Below are 21,696 nucleotides of genomic sequence, written 5' to 3' on the forward strand. Positions count from 1 at the left end.
AAAACCTGTCAGGATGTGTTAAAAAATAAGGTTAGATATGATTTATGACCTGAATATATAAGGTTAAAAAAACTACACACAAAACATCTCTGTAGACATACAGTACAAAATGTAAGAATTGTTTATGCTCTTGTAAAAATGTTTTTTCTACTCATTTTTTTTCTTCTTATCATGCTATTGCTAGCAGTGTCTGACACTAACCCCCTGGCAGTGCTTATTAAAATTCCAATCACAACATAGAAATTGTAAATCCTGTTGCTGCAATCTTGTTCCCTTTCCTATGTCATAAAAATACATCAGTAAAAATTCCAGTGTGCTTCAAAACCGGCTAAAAAAATCCTCAGAGGAGCTTTAAAGGTGACATATTCTGCTCTTCTTCATCAACATATATTGGTCTAGGAGGTCCCCATAACATGTCTTTAAAGTTTATTCCTCATAAAAACACTTTGAAATCAGATTTTGGAGTGTCTTTAAACCCCTCTTTTTCAGCCCTGCTCAGAACAGGCTGATTTCTATCTGACCACGCCCCCTCGGGAAGTGGGTGTGGCCTCGGCTGTCATGTTGGCTGCTCACAGACCCGCGTTACTTCAACCCTCTGAATCTGATCCAGAATCTGATCCTGACAGAGAGGCGCCTGCAGCAGGACCTTTCTGAACCATTGGTCACAGATTTAGTGTTTCTTGTTGTTTTATTTGTCAGCATGTCGACGTGTGTCTTGGTACACAGCTACCAACATGTAGCTATGTGGCTATGCTAACTAGCGCTAGCACTTTTCCATGATAAATTAAAATCATCCACTAGATCTTCAAATCTGCAGACGTGGGGAGTCAAAGCGACCTTTGTGTTTATTAAGACAGCCTACAACTAGCATGCCTCCCTCCTAAGCTCCTTGTTAGCACACATGTGTGCAGGGAATGAAAAACGGAGGAGGGGTTGAGTTGTATTTTATACAGTCTATGGGCTGAACAAGCTCCGAGCTCTGACTTCCTGTTACAGACCGGATGGCGTTGTGACGTATGAAAAACACTGAAAACTGAAACGGCTGGTTTCAGCACACATTTACAGAAAGGTGGAGAAATCAGAACAGGGACAGAATGGAGTCTTTGACTTTTCAGGGGGTTTGTAGACAGGGACACATATTTCAGGGAGAGAACCATTAAGAAGTTGATTTTGCATGATATGTCACCTTTAAAATGTGAAATAAAATGTAATAAATTATTATTTTTCTCCTGTTTGACACTAACATTCTGATATTTTTCTAGAATATTTTGCACAGAAAGTATTTGTACACTTTTATAAAAATTAAGGTCATAAATTTTTGTTTTTTGTTCCATTTAATATGAAGTTAAATCCTAAAGTTCCTCCTGTAGCTGCTGTGTGGAGCCTCTCTGCCTCTCTCCCTGCAGTACCCCGTGTGTCCAGCAGATGGCGGCAGCACAGCGCGCTGCTGAGTGTGTCTCTGGTTACAGCTGCAGATCCTGAAGCTCCTGTGTCTTTAAGGCGCACACACACACACACACACACACTTACACATACACACACATACACATACACACACGGCTGTAAACTGGTGCCACGCTGCGCGCCTGCTCAGTGCGTCCTCACCGCTGCTGCTCGGATCCTGAACCAGGAGCTGCTCCGTCCCGTAGGTCTACTGCACGCTTTGTGTGTGTGACAGAGTGTGTGAGTGTTTGTGTGTGTATGAGTGTGTGTGTGTGTGAGAGAGAGCTGTCTGATGGTAACCTATGGATTGACGGAGGGAGGCTTTTGTTGTCAGCCCGGTGGAGCTGGACTGTCCCCGGAGATGCCCAGAGGATCCGGATCTGTGAGATACCCGGGAGAACTACGGTAATGAAACCTCCATGCATCCTCCTTTTTATTCCTCCTTTTTATTCCTTCCTCCTTTCCTTCCTCCTTTCCTCCCTCCTTTCCTCCCTCTCTCTGCTGCCTCTGTTTGTTATTCTCGTTAGAATAAAAGGGTCTCGCGTGAGGCTGCAGCTCGGTCCTGGTCTCAGCATCACAGCTCGTCCTGCTGGAGGATCTGGGTTTGTTTACCACCAGAGAAACCAGATTAAAGCTGTCATTAGGGTCAGGGTCTCAGCGTGATGATCCTGGACCGTCAGTAGACCGGATCAGCATCCCTCAGCAGTCCCAGCATTGCTCCACATGACCCTGTGAGGGGTTCCTGCAGACAGCAGCAGCAGCAGCAGCTCTCAGGCCTGCTGCTGCTGCTGCAAGAACTCAAGTTAAATACAGAGAGATGAATCTACAGCTGCAGACAGGAGCCAGTAGACACTCTATACTTTAACTGTATCATGCATATTCAAAATCAGCTCATACTTTAATACTGTTCTCTGAAATACATGGACATGCGCAGTGCGAAGTTGACTATTTATATGCTTTTAATGTAAGATAAACAAGCCTTTGTTCAAAATGTATTTTTATTGCTTTTTCCTGTTAAAGACCTTTTATTTTTAGAATCATTATAATTAGAAAAATATATTTAATTTTGGTATCAAACGACTGTCATTCAATATATATTAAAACAAATATTATATATGGTATTGCAATGTTTTAATAAATAATTGAATACGTCAATAACTGTAGGGAATGGTTAAAAATTAAAAAAATTAAAAAATAAATTATGACCTGGAAATGAATGGTTTGGAATATTATATAAATAATATTTAATTTTTACTTTTATTTAATGTAAAGCAACTTTGAGTATCAAGAAAAGCGCTATATAAATCCTATGTATTATTATTATTATTATTATTATTATTATCATTAACCAAAAAATCAATATAGAAAAAGAAGTACAAAATGTAAAAAAGATTTATTCTCATAAAATATGTATATACATATTTGTACTAGTTTTTCACTCTTCAATCTGCCTGAAAAATATTAATTAGTCCTAACGTCGTAAAATAATCGCTTTATAAGTTAGAAGCTAGCAGTTAGCATTCGGGATAGCATAATGCATCAGTCACGTGACGTTCAATTTTTAACCGTTGCTGCTTTTCACGTGATTTGATCGGTTGGTTCGTATCTTCCAACGTCTGATAAAATCTATTAACACGATTTAAAGTTACTTCGCCATTTTTATTCAGATCTACGTCGAGAAGTCGGTAAAAACAAAACAACGCTATGCTAATGACAGTATCTTGACTGTTTTGTAAGGCTGCACATTATTGAAAAAAATGAATGTACCGATATGTTTTTGTTCTGCGATATTATCGTGATATGAAAAAACACACGCCAGAAAAATATATAACTGTGGTGTGTTTTTTTTTATAATTTTAAGGTATATTTTCCTCACAAAAAACAAAACATATCTCTTATTTTGTACCACATTTAATTGGTATTATTACCCCACAATATAACAAAGTTGATATGTGATGACATTGTTCAGTATTGTGATATCAATAAGACGTGTGATGAATAAATAGATGAACATCACTGAATCTAAATGGTGTTAAAGCTTAGCTACAACATCCAGTCCTCCATCTATCAGATAAAAGGTTCATACTGAGGGAGAAAACATTGATGCTATACACATACAATACTATCCTAATTCACGGAAAGTTCACAACATTGAACAAAAATAATGTTTTGCAAGTTTAGTTGTGCAAAATGTGCAAAACTAAAATCGTTACGTCGCGTTGCAACACAACAAATTTGTTTGCATTTTGCAGAACGCCTTTATTGTTTAAAGGTGACATATCATGCAAAAAGGACTTTTTAATGGTTCTCTACCTGAAATCTGTGTCCCTGTCTACAAACCCCCTGAAAAGTCAAAGAATCCATTCTGCCCCTGTTCTGATTTCTCCACCTTTCTGTAAATGTGTGCTGAAACCAGCCGTTTCAGTTTTCAGTGTTTTTCATACGTCACAACGCCATCCGGTCTGTAACAGGAAGTCAGAGCTCGGAGCTTGTTCAGCCCATAGACTGTATAAAATACAACTCAACCCCTCCTCCGTTTTTCATTCCCTGCACACATGTGTGCTAACAAGGAGCTTAGGAGGGAGGCATGCTAGTTGTAGGCTGTCTTAATAAACACAAAGGTCGCTTTGACTCCCCACGTCTGCAGATTTGAAGATCTAGTGGATGATTTTTATGTATCATGGAAAAGTGCTAGCGCTAGTTAGCATAGCTACATAGCTACATGTTGGTAGCTGTGTACCAAGACACACGTCGACATGCTGACAAATAAAACAACAAGAAACACTAAATCTGTGACCAATGGTTCAGAAAGGTCCTGCTACAGGCGCCTCTCCGTCAGGATCAGATTCTGGATCAGATTCAGAGGGTTGAAGTAACGTGATCTCTGAGCAGCCGTGTATATTCAGCCAACATGTAAACATTAGATCAACGTGCCGGAGAGCCGAGGCCACACCCACTTCCTGAGGGGGCGTGGTCAGAAAGAAAACAGAGTGTTCTGAGGAGGACTGAAGAAGAGGGTTTTTCAGGCAGACCAGAATCTGATTTCAAAGTGTTTTTTTGAGCATAAACTTTAAAGACATGTTTTGGGGACCTCTTAGACCAATATATGTTGATGAAAAAAGTGTGATATGTCACCTTTAATATTACTGTACAGACTTTATGTTTTTACAGAAACACCTGAAGGTTACAGAAACGCCACGTTGCGATTATCGTCACTCTTTGGAGGAATTAATTCATTTTCAACAGGAAAAAAAACATTTTTTAATATTTTTTTTAGTCTTTGCATGTTCTGACCAAGAAGGTAGACACTTAATACCATTTATTAGATCACAATCGCATAATGTCGCACTACTGCTGAATACCTCTGCATGGTCAAAGTGGTGTAGTATTAACGTAGCAATGGTCTGTGTCCATTCCAAAATCCCACTTTAACCTCTCATCTCTGACCGTCCACTAAAACAGCTAACGTCTGACTCAAGTCCTGCTCCCGAGTGTCCCCTCTGTGATGTGGTTTTTCTTTATATAGCTGTAATTAACTGGAGGTTTAAGAACATTTAGCTTCTATATAAAACACCCGGCGTCCTCAGGACACCCGGCCCAGCAGTCAGGTAGAGTCCAGTCTCTGCTCTCCCCCAGTTTGGGCCTCCACCCTTCTTACTGGGACTCCAGCCCAGAGCCGCTCTGTGATTTAGAGCGCTGACCACATGCAGCCGCTGCCATATGCTTCAGATGACGGCTCATATTTAGAGCTTCTGTAAGCTGTAACCTCTCTGCGTGAGTGTCTGCAGGGCTGCAGCAGATCTGAGACTCTGTTAAGGTTCTACTTTTTGAACCGTGGCCCTTAAATCTCTGACGCATTGGCTGACACCCCTGAAATCCAGTGAGGCTTCTCAAGTTCCTGAGTAAATATCTAAAATGTCAGGATCCACGTGTGAGGCCTTCAGGGACAGAGAGGGGACTAGAAATGGAAAAGTCTAACTTAGATTACCATTTGGGAGACTAAAACTCTCTCTTTAAGATCTGATTCTTTCAGGATAACCAGCTTCAAGAGGCAGATTTATAACCAACTGCAGAATGAATATTGTTCCCATCAGAGCAGGGTGGAGTCTGCATATTTGGCTGGATGCTGCATGATTAAAAAATGCAAAAAATAACCAGAAAATATTCAAATTATTCAAATGATCCTCAGGAACTCTTGCAGACATAGATTATTTTTGTTGCCTTGTAATTTTATGAAGCTTGTTCTGTATATGAGGGATGGTTAAAGCCAAAAGACCTCTTCATGAGTTATGAATCTGTGTGTTTTCTTCTTTAAACTCCTTCATTTAAAGTTTGTAAACGTCTGAGGAGTGTTTTCATGTGGCGTGGATGAATATCTGCTCTTTGAATCAGAGCTAATGCTGTGAAGACTCAGGGACAGTCAAACATGTAAAGTCAGTTTAGCTCCAGCTGGTGTTGACTTCACTGTTCTGTTTCTGTGTCACTGACCCTCTACCAGACACGACCTCCATCCTCCACCTTACTGAATTATTCAGACTGGTTAACCCACATTCAGACTCACAGGCTCAGTGAACCTCACAGCGCCCCACATGAGACTTACCTTCATGTTGTTTTGGGTTGTCACAATACCAGAATGTTAAAAAACATGGATGTGATTCCAGGGAAAATGAAACTATTGATTCCTGTTTCAATACCAGCACAGCAAACATGAACCCCTGAGCTAAAAAGTAGAGTAGTTTTCTTTCTTACATTTGTTCTTTATACTCCTAGTGTCTCTGGAGTTTTGACCCTTTTAGACTTCCTGTTCCTCTCAGTGCACCTTTAGTGGTTGTGCCAGAATCCTCCAATCTGCTTTGACAGAAACGTTTACAAATCACAAATCAACATCAGACTGGATAAAAAGGATTTCCCCAAAACTAAGAGGCTTCAATAGAAAACGTTAAACTGTTCTCATATTTTGTTCCTGTGCATTGAAACGACATTTAGGCAGCTGGAAATGCAAACTTTTGAGAGCGGGCTCCAGAGTGGAATCTGGGGTATGTGTGGACTCCACAAACCTTGCAAACCTTTTCACCTCTCTGTTAAAGAACGCCTTTATTTACAGGCCTGTGGTGTTTCATTACAAAGTTATATCGCCAACTACTGGCCTGGCATTCATACTATCAATCAATCAATCAATCAATCTTTATTTGTATAGCGCCAAATCACAACAAACGTTATCTCAAGACGCTTTTACAAACATAGGAGGTCTAGACCACTCTATGTCAAATTATGAACAGAGACCCAACACCAAGACAGGATAAGACTCAGTCTGACCCCACCTTAATCCACCATGAGCATTGCACATCGCAGTATTTAGCTAGTTACAGTGGAGAGGACAAACTTCCTTTAACAGGCAGAAACCTCCAGCAGGACCAGACTCATGTTAGACAGCCATCATGCCTCGACTGAGTTGGGTCTGGAAAGACAGATAGAGGGGAGTAAGAGAGAGAGGTGATAGTGATGAGACGAGTCGTAGAAGCTGTTGCCGCTGGAGTCCAGATCGTCCGTATCAGCTGGAGTCCAGATCGTCCACAGCAGGAGGACGTCTACGGCAGCTCAGAGGAACCTACGAGACAAGGGAGCTCAGGGACTCCAGAAAGGTCTATGGTTAGTAACTTTAATGGGACAGGCAGAGTTAAAGTAAGTGATGAGGGGGTTGGGGGGAAGAAGGTGAGCTAGGATCCCAGTGTGTCAGTGTGCCAGTTCCCCCGGCAGTCTAGGCCTATAGCAGCATGACAAAAGCTGGTCCAAGCCTGATCCAGCTCTAACTATAAGCTTTATCAAAAAGGAAAGTTTGAAGTCTACTCTTAAAAGTGGAGAGGGTGTCTGCCTCCCGGACCCTGACTGGTAGATGATTCCAAAGGAGAGGGGCCTGATAACTGAAGGTTCTACCTCCCATACTACTTTTAGAGACTTTAGGTACAACTAGCAAGCCTGCATGTTGGGAACGTAGAGTTCTAGAGGGGTAATAGGGCACTATGAGCTCTTTAGACTACACTGGTCTTTTTTCCCAGGCTGTAAACATGTTTATTTCTGCTGTAAAGATCGTCCTCTTTGAATTGGTGTGTATGTGGTTTCCGGTAGCCAGCCTCAAGTGGATCCTTGATGAACTGCAGTATTTAGCACTTCTGCATTGGACCCATATTTTTAGACCGGAGGTTGCCGCTTGGTCATCACATGTATCCCAGTTAAAATGTGTGTCAGGGTCTGTATCTGCAGACGATCTGACCTACATTCGTGCACGATTTTTCTCATCATGTTTCTTTGTTTGGGAGCTGTCTCTCTCCTCTACTCTGTGTGTGTGCCACAGACACGTACACAACATACACATCTTTAGGACACACCAAAATGACTTAACGAAATAAGAACTGTAAGCGGTATCCTGGCTGCAGTTGTGACAGAGAGCAGAGCAGAAAGACACACACAGCACGCAAGATGGATCCAGTTTAACCACCTTGAATATATCTGAAAATAACACCTCACTCCTCCACTGCTCTGCTTTCTTTTCTTTGGCAGACCTCGCTCAGTCACAGCTGCTCTCTGTCTTTTACTCATGTCAGCTTTAGGGTGAAAATATTTCAAAGAACATGAAAAATAATGCTGAATTAATGATAAAATATCTGGATGTATCAGTAGAGCTACAATTCACGTAGTCCTGGATGCAGAATCTGGCGTGCCTCAAACCTGATATTGTAAAGTCTGACTCAGAGCCCGTGTGTTTGTTGTTATCACCTGGTTTCAGATTCATGTCTCTGGTTTGGTGATCAGACTGCGGGGAGCTTGATGCCTGATACGACGCCCAAACCATGAAAGATGTCTGACATCAGAGAAGTTTCTGAGCTTTGATGAATGAAGTTTATTGAACCGTAGCCACAGCTCTAGTGACGGATGTTTTTAGTTGGGTTAAAGACCAATAAACCAACAGAGGACCCGTCCCTGTCTACATGAGACCTGTCCCTGTCTACATGAGACCCGTCCCTGTCTACATGAGACCCGTCCCTGTCTGTATGAGACCTGTCCCTGTCTATATGAGACCTGTCCCTGTCTCTGTCTATATGAGACCTGTCACTGTCTACATGAGACCCGTCCCTGTCTATATGAGACCTGTCCCTGTCTATATGAGACCTGTCCCTGTCTCTGTCTATATGAGACCTGTCACTGTCTACATGAGACCCGTCCCTGTCTATATGAGACCCGTCCCTGTCTATATGAGACCTGTCCCTGTCTATATGAGACCCGTCCCTGTCTATATGAGACCCGTCCTTGTCTATATGAGACCCGTCCCTGTCTACATGAGACCCGTCCCTGTCTACATGAGACCCGTCCCTGTCTCTGTCTACATGAGACCTGTCCCTGTCTCTGTCTATATGAGACCTGTCCCTGTCTATATGAGACCCGTCCCTGTCTACATGAGACCCGTCCCTGTCTACATGAGACCCGTCCCTGTCTATATGAGACCCGTCCCTGTCTGTATGAGACCCGTCCCTGTCTACATGAGACCCGTCCCTGTCTATATGAGACCTGTCTCCGTATATATGAGACCCGTCCCTGTCTGTATGAGACCCGTCCCTGTCTGTATGAGACCTGTCTCCGTATATATGAGACCCGTCCCTGTCTGTATGAGACCCGTCCCTGTCTATATGAGACCTGTCTCCGTATATATGAGACCCGTCCCTGTCTATATGAGACCCGTCCCTGTCTATATGAGACCCGTCCCTGTCTATATGAGACCCGTCCCTGTCGACATGAGACCCGTCCCTGTCTGTATGAGACTCGTCCCTGTCTATATGAGACCCATCCCTGTCTATATGAGAACCGTCCCTGTCTACATGAGACCCGTCCCTGTCTATATGAGACCTGTCCCTGTCTATATGAGACCCGTCCCTGTCTACATGAGACCCGTCCCTGTCTATATGAGATCCGTCCCTGTCTACATGAGAACCGTCCCTGTCTACATGAGACCCGTCCCTGTCTATATGAGACCCGTCCCTGTCTACATGAGACCCGTCCCTGTCTATATGAGATCCGTCCCTGTCTATATGAGATCCGTCCCTGTCTATATGAGACCCGTCCCTGTCTACATGAGACCCGTCCCTGTCTATATGAGATCCGTCCCTGTCTATATGAGACCCGTCCCTGTCTACATGAGATCCGTCCCTGTCTACATGAGACCCGTCCCTGTCTATATGAGACCTGTCCCTGTCTACATGAGACCCGTCCCTGTCTGTATGAGACCCGTCCCTGTCTGTATGAGACCCGTCCCTGTCTATATGAGACCTGTCTCCGTCTATATGAGACCCGCCCCTGTCTACATGAGACCCGTCCCTGTCTCTATGAGACCCGTCCCTGTCTATATGAGACCCGTCCCTGTCTATATGAGACCTGTCTCCGTATATATGAGACCCGTCCCTGTCTATTTGAGACCTGTCCCTGTCTATATGAGACCTGTCTTCGTATATATGAGACCTGTCCCTGTCTACATGAGACCCGTCCCTGTCTATATGAGACCTGTCCCTGTCTATATGAGACCTGTCCCTGTCTATATGAGACCTGTCCCTGTCTCTATGAGACCCGTCCCTGTCTATATGAGACCTGTCCCTGTCTCTATGAGACCCGTCCCTGTCTATATGAGACCTGTTTCCGTATATATGAGACCTGTCTCTGCTTTACTTTCATCAGTAAATTACAGATGAGTCTTTAACTTGTGTTTCAGGCTCACAGATCGCAGCCTCCCTCTTTGTTCCTCAGCCTCCCTCTTTGTTCCTCTGTTTTTTCCACTTTGGGACTAACACACACTCATTGCATAATCCTGCTTTGGAGATATTCCTAATCCTGATGGTTTTTGTGTTGTGTTGCGTGTCCAGATTACCACCCCGGGTCCTGCCTCTGGTCTAGATCCGTACTGAGAATAGAGATGAAGCGGGATTAATGCCCTTGCAGCTTTGTTTGGGGAGGATTTAGCAGCAGCCCTGCAGCTCTGCCGTGTGATTTGAGGATGGGTTTAAAAGACACAAAGTGGCTGGGGTAGATGTTTGCATGATATCATGACATGTTGTTAAATGTGTTTCACTGAACCTTGTGTGTTTTTTTCTCCTCTCGTATTCTCAGCCTTCAGCTGAGTGTTGCTTCTCTGGAAAACAGTTTGCATTTTTCTCTGTCATTTCTGGGATTTATTTGTTAATCTCTAACTGAGAAACAACCAGGCGAGTCATCGGAGGTCATAACAGCGAGCACGCGGTCTTTCACAGAACCTCTTCATGTAGGAGACTTGAGGGAAACAGTGTTTGGTACTGTCATATGAAAGCTGGCGAGGTGACTGTTCCCATGAGGATAATATTTCTGCAGCTCTCGTGTTACCTGTCCGGCTCTCAGATGAGCAAACCTGCTGCAGAGCCCACTCAGAACCCGGTTCAGGACTTTCAAGTCTCAGGGACCACGTCTCAGATCTGCTTTGAACCTTTCAAAACCAGCTCCAGCTGCTCGTATGAAACTGATCAGGCTGTTGTTAATGATGTGGCGTCTTAAAAAGATCTGAGACGAATACAGGGCAGAATGACGTCAGGAGAAACCAGCTGCACATAACTTCTTTAACAGGCTTTGCCCTTCCACGTGCACACATGGAAGGGCAGGGAGCTCTCAGAATATAGCTATACCAGCAAATTTAACTTTTAAAACAGAGGTTTGAGAGAGTCGATATTTAACATTAGGCGTTGTTTGCCCTTCCACATATGCACATGTAAAGGCAGGGAGCTCTTAGACTCCAGCTACACCAGCAAATGTAACTTTTAAAACAGAGGTTTGAGAGTCAATATTTAACATGAGCTGTCATTTGCCCTTCCACGTACACACATGGAAGGGCAGGGAGCTCTCAGAATAGAGCTATACCAGCAAATTTAACTTTTAAAACAGCGGTTTGAGAGAGTCAATATTTAACATTAGGCATTGTTTGCCCTTCCAAATATGCACATGGAAAGGCAGGGAGCTCTTAGACTCCAGCTATACCAGCAAATTTAACTTTTAAAACAGAGGTTTGAGAGTCAATATTTAACATGAGCTGTCATTTGCCCTTCCACGTACACACATGGAAGGGCAGGGAGCTCTCAGAATAGAGCTATACCAGCAAATTTAACTTTTAAAACAGCGGTTTGAGAGAGTCAATATTTAACATTAGGCATTGTTTGCCCTTCCAAATATGCACATGGAAAGGCAGGGAGCTCTTAGACTCCAGCTACACCAGCAAATTTAACTTTTAAAACAGCGGTTTGAGAGAGTCAATATTTAACATTAGGCATTGTTTGCCCTTCCAAATATGCACATGGAAAGGCAGGGAGCTCTTAGACTCCAGCTACACCAGCAAATGTAACTTTTAAAACAGTGTTCTGAGAAAATTGATATTTGACATGAGGCGTCAGTTGCCCTTCCACGTATGCACACGGAAAGGCAGGGAACTCTCAGATCAGAGCTGTACCAGTAAATGTAACTTTAAAAGAAGAGGTTTGAGAGAGTCAATATTTAACATGAGGTGTTGTTTGCCCTTCCATGTATGCACATGAAAGGGCAGGGAGCTCTTAGACTCCAGCTACACCGGCAATTGTAACTTTTACAACAGTGTTTTGAGAGCATCGATATTTAATAATAATAATAATAATAATAATAATAATACATTTATTTGTAGAGCACTTTTCAAAAACAAAGTTACAAAGTAGTTCATAAAAACACAATTCAAGATAAAGAAGTAAAACATATTTTAAAAGACAGAAAATTCCCCTAAAATAACTCTAAAGGATAAAATATTTTAAAATATATTTCTTAAGACAGGTAAAATAAAAAAAAATAGAAAATAAAATTCATATAAAATCAGGAAAGGCTCTGCGATAAAAGTATATATAACATCATTTAAAATGAGGCGTTGTTTGCCCTTCCACATATGCACATGGAAGGGCATGGAGCTCTCGGACTTCAGCTACACCAGCAAATATAACTTTTACAACAGTAATTTGAGAGTGTCAATATTTGACATGAGGTGTCATTTGCCCTTTCACGTACACACATGGAAGGGCAGGGAGCTCTCAGACTTCAGAATCAGAATCAGAATCAGAATCAGCTTTATTCGCCAAGTATGCTTGAACACACAAGGAATTTGACTACACCAGTAAATATAACTTTTACAACAGTAATTTGAGAGAGTCAATATTTGACATGAGACATTGTTTGCCCTTCCACGTATGCTCACGAAAAGGTAGGGAACTCTCAGAACAGAGCTGTAACAGGAAATGTAACTTTTACAACAGTGTTTTGAGAAAATTGATATTTGACATGAGGCGTCAGTTGCCTTCCACGTATGCACATGGAAAGGCAGGGAGCTCTTAGACTCCAGCTACACCAGCAAATGTAACTTTTACAACAGTAATTTGAGAGTCAATATTTCTTCAAGATAAAGAAGTAAAACATATTTTAAAAGACAGAAAATTCCCCAAAAATAACTCTAAAGGATAAAACATTTTAAAATATATTTCTTAAGACAGTTAAAATAAAAAATAAAAAATAAAATTAATATAAAATCAGGAAAGGCTCTGCGATAAAAGTATATATACCGCATTTAACATCATTTAACATGACGCGTCGTTTGACCTTCCAAGTATGCACATGGAAGGGCAGGGAGCTCTCGGACTTCAGCTACACCAGCAATTATAACTTTTACAACAGTAATTTGAGAGTGTCAATATTTGACATGAGGTGTCATTTGCCCTTCCAGGTACACACATGGAAGGGCATGGAGCTCTCAGACTTCAGCTACACCAGCAAATATAACTTTTACAACAGTAATTTGAGAGTGTCAATATTTGACATGAGGTGTCATTTGCCCTTCCACGTACACCCATTGGAAGGGCATGGAGCTCTCAGACTTCAGCTACACCAGCAAATATAACTTTTAAAACAGTAATTTGAGAGTGTCAATATTTGACATGAGGTGTCATCTGCCCTTCCACGTACACACATGGAAAGGCATGTAGCTCGCGGACTTCAGCTACACCAGCAAATATAACTTTTAAAACAGTAATTTGAGAGTGTCAATATTTGACATGAGGTGTCATTTGCCCTTCCACGTACACACATGGAAGGGCAGGGAGCTCTCAGAGCAGAGCTACACCAGCAAGTATAACTTTTAAAATAGAAGTTTCAGAGAATTGATATTTAATAATAATAATAATAATAATTTTATTTGTAGAGCACTTTTCAAAAACCAAGTTACAAAGTGCTTCACTTTGGCAGCAAAATAAAACAGGCAGTTCTTAAAAAAACACAAGTCAAGATAAAGAAATAAAACAAATTTAAAATACATTAAAAAATCCCTTAAATCCCCATTAAAGGAATTTAAATATTTTAAAATATATGTCTTAAGACTGTTGAAATAAAATGTATATAAAATCAGGAATGGCTCTGTGTTAAAAAGTATATCGCATTCAACATCATTTAACATGAGCTGTCATTTGCCCTTCCACTTACACACATGGAAGGGCAGGGAGACCTCAGAACAGAGCTATACCAGCAAATTCAACTTATTGCATGCTAATTGATAAATCAGGACCCCTCTCCTGATTGAATTATTGATAATTGTGTCTCTCTTGTTAATGAAGTCATTACACACACACTGTGTTTCGGTTCCTCAGCCCCCCACCGGCTCTCTCTGATGGTTTGAAGGCCAACAAGTCGCCCACTTCTAATCAGCCGTGATTTCTTTCTCTGACTCATCCTCTGTTTGTTGTTGTTGTTTTCCAGCTCGTTGACTTTGTGCTGTCTTTTTCTCTGTGCAGATATTGACATGAAGAAGGACATAGAGACTCTAATAGCAGAGGAACGTGCTGACATCATCTTGAAGTATGCTACGGTAAGTTTCTCTTTTATGTTTGTCTCGAGTTCCTGTAAATAATCTTTGTTTACTCAGTGGAGGAACACGTTTGTAAGAGTGTTTTAAGACTCTACAGTCTCTGAATAATGTGAGTAAGAAGCGCCGAGTGTCTACATCTTGTGGTGTGTATTCATTCTGTAGGATGAAGAGCTCACACGTGGTTGAGTTTGTGGTCACAGAATCCAGCAGGAACACTGAGAGCGCCGAACGTGTGAATTCAAATGTGTGTTGTGTGGTTTTGTTTGCAGTGGGGTTTTTTTCCCTGCATGTGTGGAGTACAGTACGCTCTGAGCGTGTGGGTGTGGGCTGTGTGCTGTGTGGGTGGATGTGAGTTTGCTGCCAAAGTGCATTAATAACATGTTGTGTAATGATGGGTTTGTGCCTGTGGTTTGAGGTGATGGAGAGTGATTGCCAGAGATGTTAAATCTGACTGAAACTGAAACTAACATTAAAACCAGGCATGATGAGCGACGGAGTAAACTGAGTGAACTTTAACTGAGAGTACGAGTGGAGATGAAGACGTCTCTACACGGTTTATACACTAAACATATAAGTCTGCTCCCATTGTTAGAAAGTGAAGCAAAACTCTCCAACATATGACACTTTGACATAAATCAGCATGACAAGAATTAACTGTAGTGGCAGAAAGCATGTTTGAGGAACATTTACTTGACTTGGATTTTACACACATCATGTTTTCACCCACTTCCATAAAAGTCTTCAATATGAACGTCTCAGATGGTGGGACCAAGTCTTCCACCACTGTCCAAGCATCAGTGGTAATAACAGAGAGGTAACAGAGGCAAGATGGGATCAGTGAGTGTGTTTACATGGACTTAAGTATCCCAGTTTTAGTGTTCATGCATGTAAACACCATATCCAGGTTTTAAGAAACTCCATTTAGCGACCTGGAGGACTGCAAAAGAAAAGGAGATACTGTGGCATGTGTACACCTTAAAGGCCCTGTGAGGAGTTTTGAACTGGCTGAGAAACAGCCTGAAAATGATACTGATGCCTCTTTATGACCTTCAATAGCAAACAAGACCATCAGAAACAACACTGACACCTTCTCTGTTCTCATTTTTAATGCTTGAAACCACCGTGAGGGGGGTAGGTGTCAGACCAGATGATGGACATCTGGCTTCAGAAACAGCCTTTATTTGACTGTTTTCATGGAAAATAATCACATTGCCTGATAAAGTTGACTGTTGAACACAACAGGATGAGGCTTTTGTTGAAAACACTACTTTTGCATGTACAGGACAAGAGATAAGAGGTATCACTTTGTCCACAAGGGGGGCGCCAGAATCAATACAAAACAAAAGTTCCTCACAGCAGCTTTAAGCCTGGTTTATACCGTAGGTCTGCGTAGCCATTTTCCAGTGCAGAAGCCTACATGCATAGCTTGACATGCACTTCCTCCCAAATGTAACTATGTGTTGAAACGACACGGACCACAAGCCCTGTGATTGGTCCTCTCGGCAGCATTGTATATCCTGCATTAACCCCGCCCATAGACTGTACAAATAATGGACGTAGTCTCCGTGACGTCACCCGTCTGTTCCTGAGTGCTGTTTTGAAGCCAGTCGGCGGCGGCAGCCATATTAGTTATACTGAACTCAACCTAACTTAGTGTGACGTAAAGAGGCGGAGTTTGAGCCTCCTAGCCAACAGCTATGTGTTCCCGTCTGTCAGACAAATCAGTCATGTCCTTATTTGGGCAACACTTGTAATCTTAATATCTTCTGAACCATTGCGTTAGAAAGAAATTCACCCCCCGTACAGTGTGTGCTGATAGAGAGATTAGCTACGTAGACTGAAGCCGATTTGTTGAACCAGGCTGTAAACATGTTTATTAAAGGTGACATATCATGCAAAATTAATGGTTCTCTCCCTGAAATCTGTGTCCCTGTCTACAAACCCCCTGAAAAGTAAAAGAATCCATCCTGCCCCTGTTCTGATTTCTCCACCTTTCTGTAAATGTGTGCTGAAACCAGCCGTTTCAGTTTTCAGTGTTTTTCATACGTCACAACGCCATCCGGTCTGTAACAGGAAGTCAGAGCTCGGAGCTTGTTCAGCCCATAGACTGTATAAAATACAACTCAACCCCTCCTCCGTTTTTCATTCCCTGCACACATGTGTGCTAACGAGGAGCTTAGGAGGGAGGCATGCTAGTTGTAGGCTGTCTTAATAAACACAAAGGTCGCTTTGACTCCCCACGTCTGCAGATTTGAAGATCTACTGGATGATTTTTAGTTTTCATGGATAAGTGCTAGCGCTAGTTAGCATAGGCACATAGCTACATGTTGGTAGCTGTGTACCAAGACACACGTCGACATGCTGACAAATAAAACAACAAGAAACACTAAATCTGTGACCAATGGTTCAGAAAGGTCCTGCTGCAGGCGCCTCTCCATCAGGATCAGATTCTGGATCAGATTCAGAGGGTTGAAGTAACGCGGGTCTGTGAGCAGCCGTGTATATTCAGCCAACATGTAAACATTAGATCAACGTGCTGGAGAGCCGAGGCCACATCCACTTCCTGAGGGGGCGTGGTCAGAGAGAAAACAGACTGTTCTGAGGAGGACTGAAGAAGAGGGCTCTTCAGGCAGACCAAAATCTGATTTCAAAGTGTTTTTATGAGCATAAACTTTAAAGACATGTTTTGGGGACCTCTTAGACCAATATATGTTGATGAAAAAAGCGTGATATGTCACCTTTAATGCTGCAAATGTCGTCTTCTTTGAATTGGTGTGTATGTGGTTTCTGGTGTTTCTGCAGCCAGCCTCAAGTGGAGGCTCGGCTTCATATTTTGAGACCAGAGGTTGCCGCTTGCTTCATACCAGACGGGAATAAAACTATTTACTGGCTTGATTTGCGTGCACTCACCGACACAAATCTTGCAGTAGGTGAGGGGTTCCCTTAATACTCCGCTCCCGTCTGGCGTCATCACACAAGGTTCAACTCCACTACATTGAATGGTGCAGCAGGTTATGCTAAAGGGGGCGGAGCTAACTTCCTAGAACAACCAATATCTGGAATCAAGTGACAGACAAAGGTTTCCATGACTTAGCAGATAATCCTCCTCGCTCTCTGTCCTCACAGTGAGCTCCTGTTTATTCCTGATCCTGTAAAAACAGGTGGAGTCACAGAGCTCAGGGAAGCTGCTCAGAGATACAATCAAGTTGTCCTATATATCCCAGATGAAGGAACCTCCACTGGTCCGTTTGGTCATGTCACAGGAGGATCTGCATGCTGATTGGCTTTCACGGCACAAATGATTCGCTGAAGATCAATATTTTTAACTCTTGCAGAAAAGTGGACGAAGCAAGTAGAGCGTTGCACGTGTTGCAAATTTGCTCCATTCACGCCCCCTAATTTGCATCATTTGCTGGGATGGGATCAGTGTGTGGGTTACATGCACTTAAGTATCCCAATTATTGTGTTTGTGCATGTAAACATCCCATACTGAGTTCAGACACCAGGACAAGGCTTACCCAGGTTTTGAGAAACCTGATTTTTCAACCTGAAGGCCTCCGAAAGAAAACAGAGTACTGCTACATGTGTGCACCTTACCCTGGGTTCCCACAGCTCCTGAATACCTGCCGACAAACATGGCGGCTGCAATGAGAGCGTCTTACTTCAAAGGATCTGAGTTTTTGTGTAAGTCTGTGGTGAACAGGTTACAGGACGCCGGTTTCCCAACACGTACGGTGGAGCAGGTCAGGTCACGGTGGACGGTCCTGAAGAAAGATCACGTCATGAACTAAAGAAGAGGCTCTGATCCAACAACTCTTCAACTTGTTGTTGCAGAGAAAGACAGACTCTGTATGGTTTTATGTCCCTCCTACTCATACAGTTGTTTTGTTTTGGAGTGAGGTCATCGCTTAGATATTTTCAAACTGGAGATACCCCCGCGTCCCGACCACAGATGCACCGTCATCCTGTGGCAGGAAACGTCCGTGGACGGCGGTAAAACTTCAGATACAAACAAAGTCACAGAACCCACACTCATGAGATTAAGAGCTGGACTGCATGTTGAGGAGCAGGAGCTGCTGTGTGCTCAGATCACTCCCAGATGTTGGGTCTGTTTGTTATTCAGGACAGAAGAAAGTCTCAGAGTAGACGCCCAGGTGAGTGTGAACGCCGTCTGAAGCTGTCTCCTCTCAGATCAAGACTCGCTTCAGTCTGAACATGCAGACTCAGAGTCGGCTGTGTCCAGAGGTTAAATTTAGCTCAGAGGCTCGGAGCAGAGAGGTGGGGGAGAGAGGGATGGAGGGGTTGTAGTGGGGGTGGGGGTTGGGGGTGGGCTGCTCAGTCTAGCCATAGCAACAGCTGTGACACACTGTGCAGCAATTGACTTGACACCGACCTCCGGGGTCTGGCTGCGGTCCCGGTCATCGTGTTTTCTGTGTCGGGATCCTGGTTTCCGGCCACATGTGCAGAGCAGAGCGGAGAGGAGGAGCAGGCCTGGAGACGGATCAGAAGCTCGTCCATGGATTGTGAAATCAGGCCTCGGATACGTCCAGGTTTCTGCTCTTTCATGCAGGTTTCAGAGAGAACATGCTCACCTCCCTCTCTCTGTCTCATCCTGTTCTTTGGCCCCTCTTTTACCTCCAGAAGGAGCAGATGTTCAAACTGAATCCAAAAACATTGTTGATGTTGGATCAGGTCTTTCCCTCTTTTCTTTAAACTCTGAAACGTTTAGTTTTTGACTCACAGTGCTGATAGAAGCTGAGGCAGAACAGCAGATTCTCTGTAAACCACAGTTTCAGTTTGTCACGCTGCTTCAGGAGGTGAAAGACATTATTGCACCACGTCTCTGAAGCTGAGTGGAGTCCTTGCAGATGCTTTACTTTGAGATTTAAAGCATGATTTCCTCTTGAACATATTTCCCATGAATAAACAAACTTGTCAAACGTTCATCAGAGAGTACGACGGGTGCTTCAGTCCTTACAGTAGTCATTAATCTAATGTCCTCAGTCTCATGCTGGTCTGTTGGAGGTTGCTGCTGCAGCAGAGGTTTCCAACCACTGATGTGCAGCTTCATCCAATCAGGAAACCTCAATTCCAATAGAATTGGCCAATGAGAGGCCACGCCTGCATCAGCACTTGATTCACTGTCACACACCCACACTCTGCAGGGGAGGAGACAGAGCCGTACATCACAACAAGTGCATGATCTAGCATCAGAGGAACAATTCTCGTCTTGAGCCTCTTTCTTTCATGTATCATGTATTTTGATCACCACATAAAACAGTTGTCCCGGTCATGCTTCTTCCACTCATGAAACATTGCCAAACTTCGGTCTGTTGTGTCACATCCTGAACTGGAAATGATCATTCATGCTTTTGTTTCATCCCGACTGGACTATTGTAATTCACTTTTCACCTGCCTCAGTAAGTCGTCCTTCCATCGTCTTCACTTAGTCCAGAACGCCGCTGCAAGGCTGTTGACCAAGTCCAGCCGGACAACCCACATCACTCCGATTCTACCTTCCCTACATTGGCTTCCAGTTCAATTTAGGATTCATTTTAAGGTTCTTGTTTTTGTGTATAGAGCTCTGCATGGTCAGGCTCCTGAATACATCGCCGACCTGCTCCACCCCTACCTCACCAGTAGGCCACTCAGGTCTTCTGATCAGGGCTTGCTGGTTGTCCCTTAAGCTCGTCTAAGGACAAAAAGTGACCGTGCTTTTGAAGTGGTGGCACCAACATTGTGGAATGCTCTTCCTGTAAATGTTCGTTCAGGTGTCTCGGTCGTCGCCTTTAAAAAAACTCTTAAAGACACATTTATTTAAACAGGCCTTCGACTCACTGTGTTCAGACTAATGTTCTATTTATGCTATGGTCTGTTTCTTTAAATGTGTGGGATATTTTCCTGTGAAGCACTTTGTGATTTTATTCTGTGAAAGGTGTTATACTAAATACAATTTACTGACTCGGGCTGCAGGTGTAAACACAAACATATTCAATGATCACTCCGACTATTTCCAGACTTTCCCAGCCAGTTAAAAGTCTGGAAGTGGTCCGGAGTGAGTGGATGCTGGTAAAAGTCTGAAACAGTCCCGGTTAGAAAGTGGGCGGGGTTATCAGCTTCATGGAAAGTCTCTCTGCTTCATACTTCATGAAGTCGATTCTGAATCTTCAGGTCATGCTTCGATATCAATTCTACTCTGATATGGATCAATAGGCTTCCCTATCAATTCCATAATATGCATAGATGACAGAAACACCCAGATCATTCATTACAGCACCTTCTAATACTTGTTGAATATTAATGTGTGCATTATTTGTGTTGTTTTAACATGAACTGAGTCCGAACTGAAGTTTATTCTTTAGTAAAACCTAAAATAAAATAACTGGACTGGTAGAAATTCTTGAAGACATTTCACCTCTCATCCAAAAGGCTTCTTCAGTTCAGACCAGACTGGGGAAGAGCTCGAAGATATAAGCCACTAACAGTCGTGGGTGTGTCCAGGAGTCACGAGTCACCTTTCAGAGGAGAGGTGAAGCGTCTTCAAGAATTTCTACCAGTCCAGTTGCCTTACGGATCAAGCTTTGGATTAATCAATCTTTATTTGTATAGCGCCAAATCACAACAAACGTTATCTCAAGACGCTTTTACAAACAGAGCAGGTCTAGACCACTCTATGTCAAATTATGAACAGAGACCCAACACCAAGACAGGATAAGACTCAGTCTGACCCCACCTTAATCCACCATGAGCATTACACCTCACAGTACTTAGCTAGTTACAGTGGAGAGGACAAACTTCCTTTAACAGGCAGAAACCTCCAGCAGGACCAGACTCATGTTAGACACACATCTGCTGAGACTGAGTTGGGTCTGGAAAGACAGATAGAGGGGAGTAAGAGAGAGAGGTGATAGTGATGAGACGAGTCGTAGAAGCTGTTGCTGCTGGAGTCCAGATCGTCCGCAGCAGGAGGACGTCTACGGCAGCTCAGAGGAACCTACGAGACAAGGGAGCTCAGGGACTCCAGAAAGGTCTATGGTTAGTAACTTTAATGGGACAGGCAGAGTTAAAGTAAGTGATGAAGGGGTTGGGGGGGAATGGGGTGAGCTAGGATCCCAGTGTGTCAGTGTGCCAGTTCCCCCGGCAGTCTAGGCCTATAGCAGCATAACTAAGAGCTGGTCCAAGCCTGATCCAGCTCTAACTATAAGCTTTATCAAAAAGGAAAGTTTGAAGCCTACTCTTAAAAGTGGAGAGGGTGTCTGCCTCCCGGACCCTGACTGGTAGATGATTCCAAAGGAGAGGGGCCTGATAACTGAAGGCTCTAC

At 43.1% G+C, this 21,696-nt stretch overlaps 1 protein-coding gene across 2 annotated transcripts in view; it reads left to right on the forward strand.

The window, feature by feature from the left end:
* Positions 1 to 1,562: 1,562 nt before the first annotated feature.
* LOC117810708 (USP6 N-terminal-like protein) overlaps positions 1,563 to 21,696 on the forward strand; it is a 29,279-nt gene continuing 9,145 nt past the window's right edge. Inside the window, exons 1-3 of one of the 2 annotated variants that reach the window (XM_034680637.1) lie at positions 1,563 to 1,645; positions 1,778 to 1,848; positions 14,301 to 14,374. In XM_034680637.1, the coding sequence (XP_034536528.1) occupies positions 14,309 to 14,374 (66 nt within the window). In that variant the 5' untranslated portion in view covers positions 1,563 to 1,645; positions 1,778 to 1,848; positions 14,301 to 14,308. Of the gene's footprint in view, positions 1,849 to 14,300; positions 14,375 to 21,696 lie in introns of both variants that reach the window. The other variant, XM_034680636.1, reaches the window with a different exon arrangement.

This window comes from Notolabrus celidotus, chromosome 3 (assembly GCF_009762535.1).
Source record: "Notolabrus celidotus isolate fNotCel1 chromosome 3, fNotCel1.pri, whole genome shotgun sequence".
NCBI classification, from domain to species: domain Eukaryota; kingdom Metazoa; phylum Chordata; class Actinopteri; order Labriformes; family Labridae; genus Notolabrus; species Notolabrus celidotus.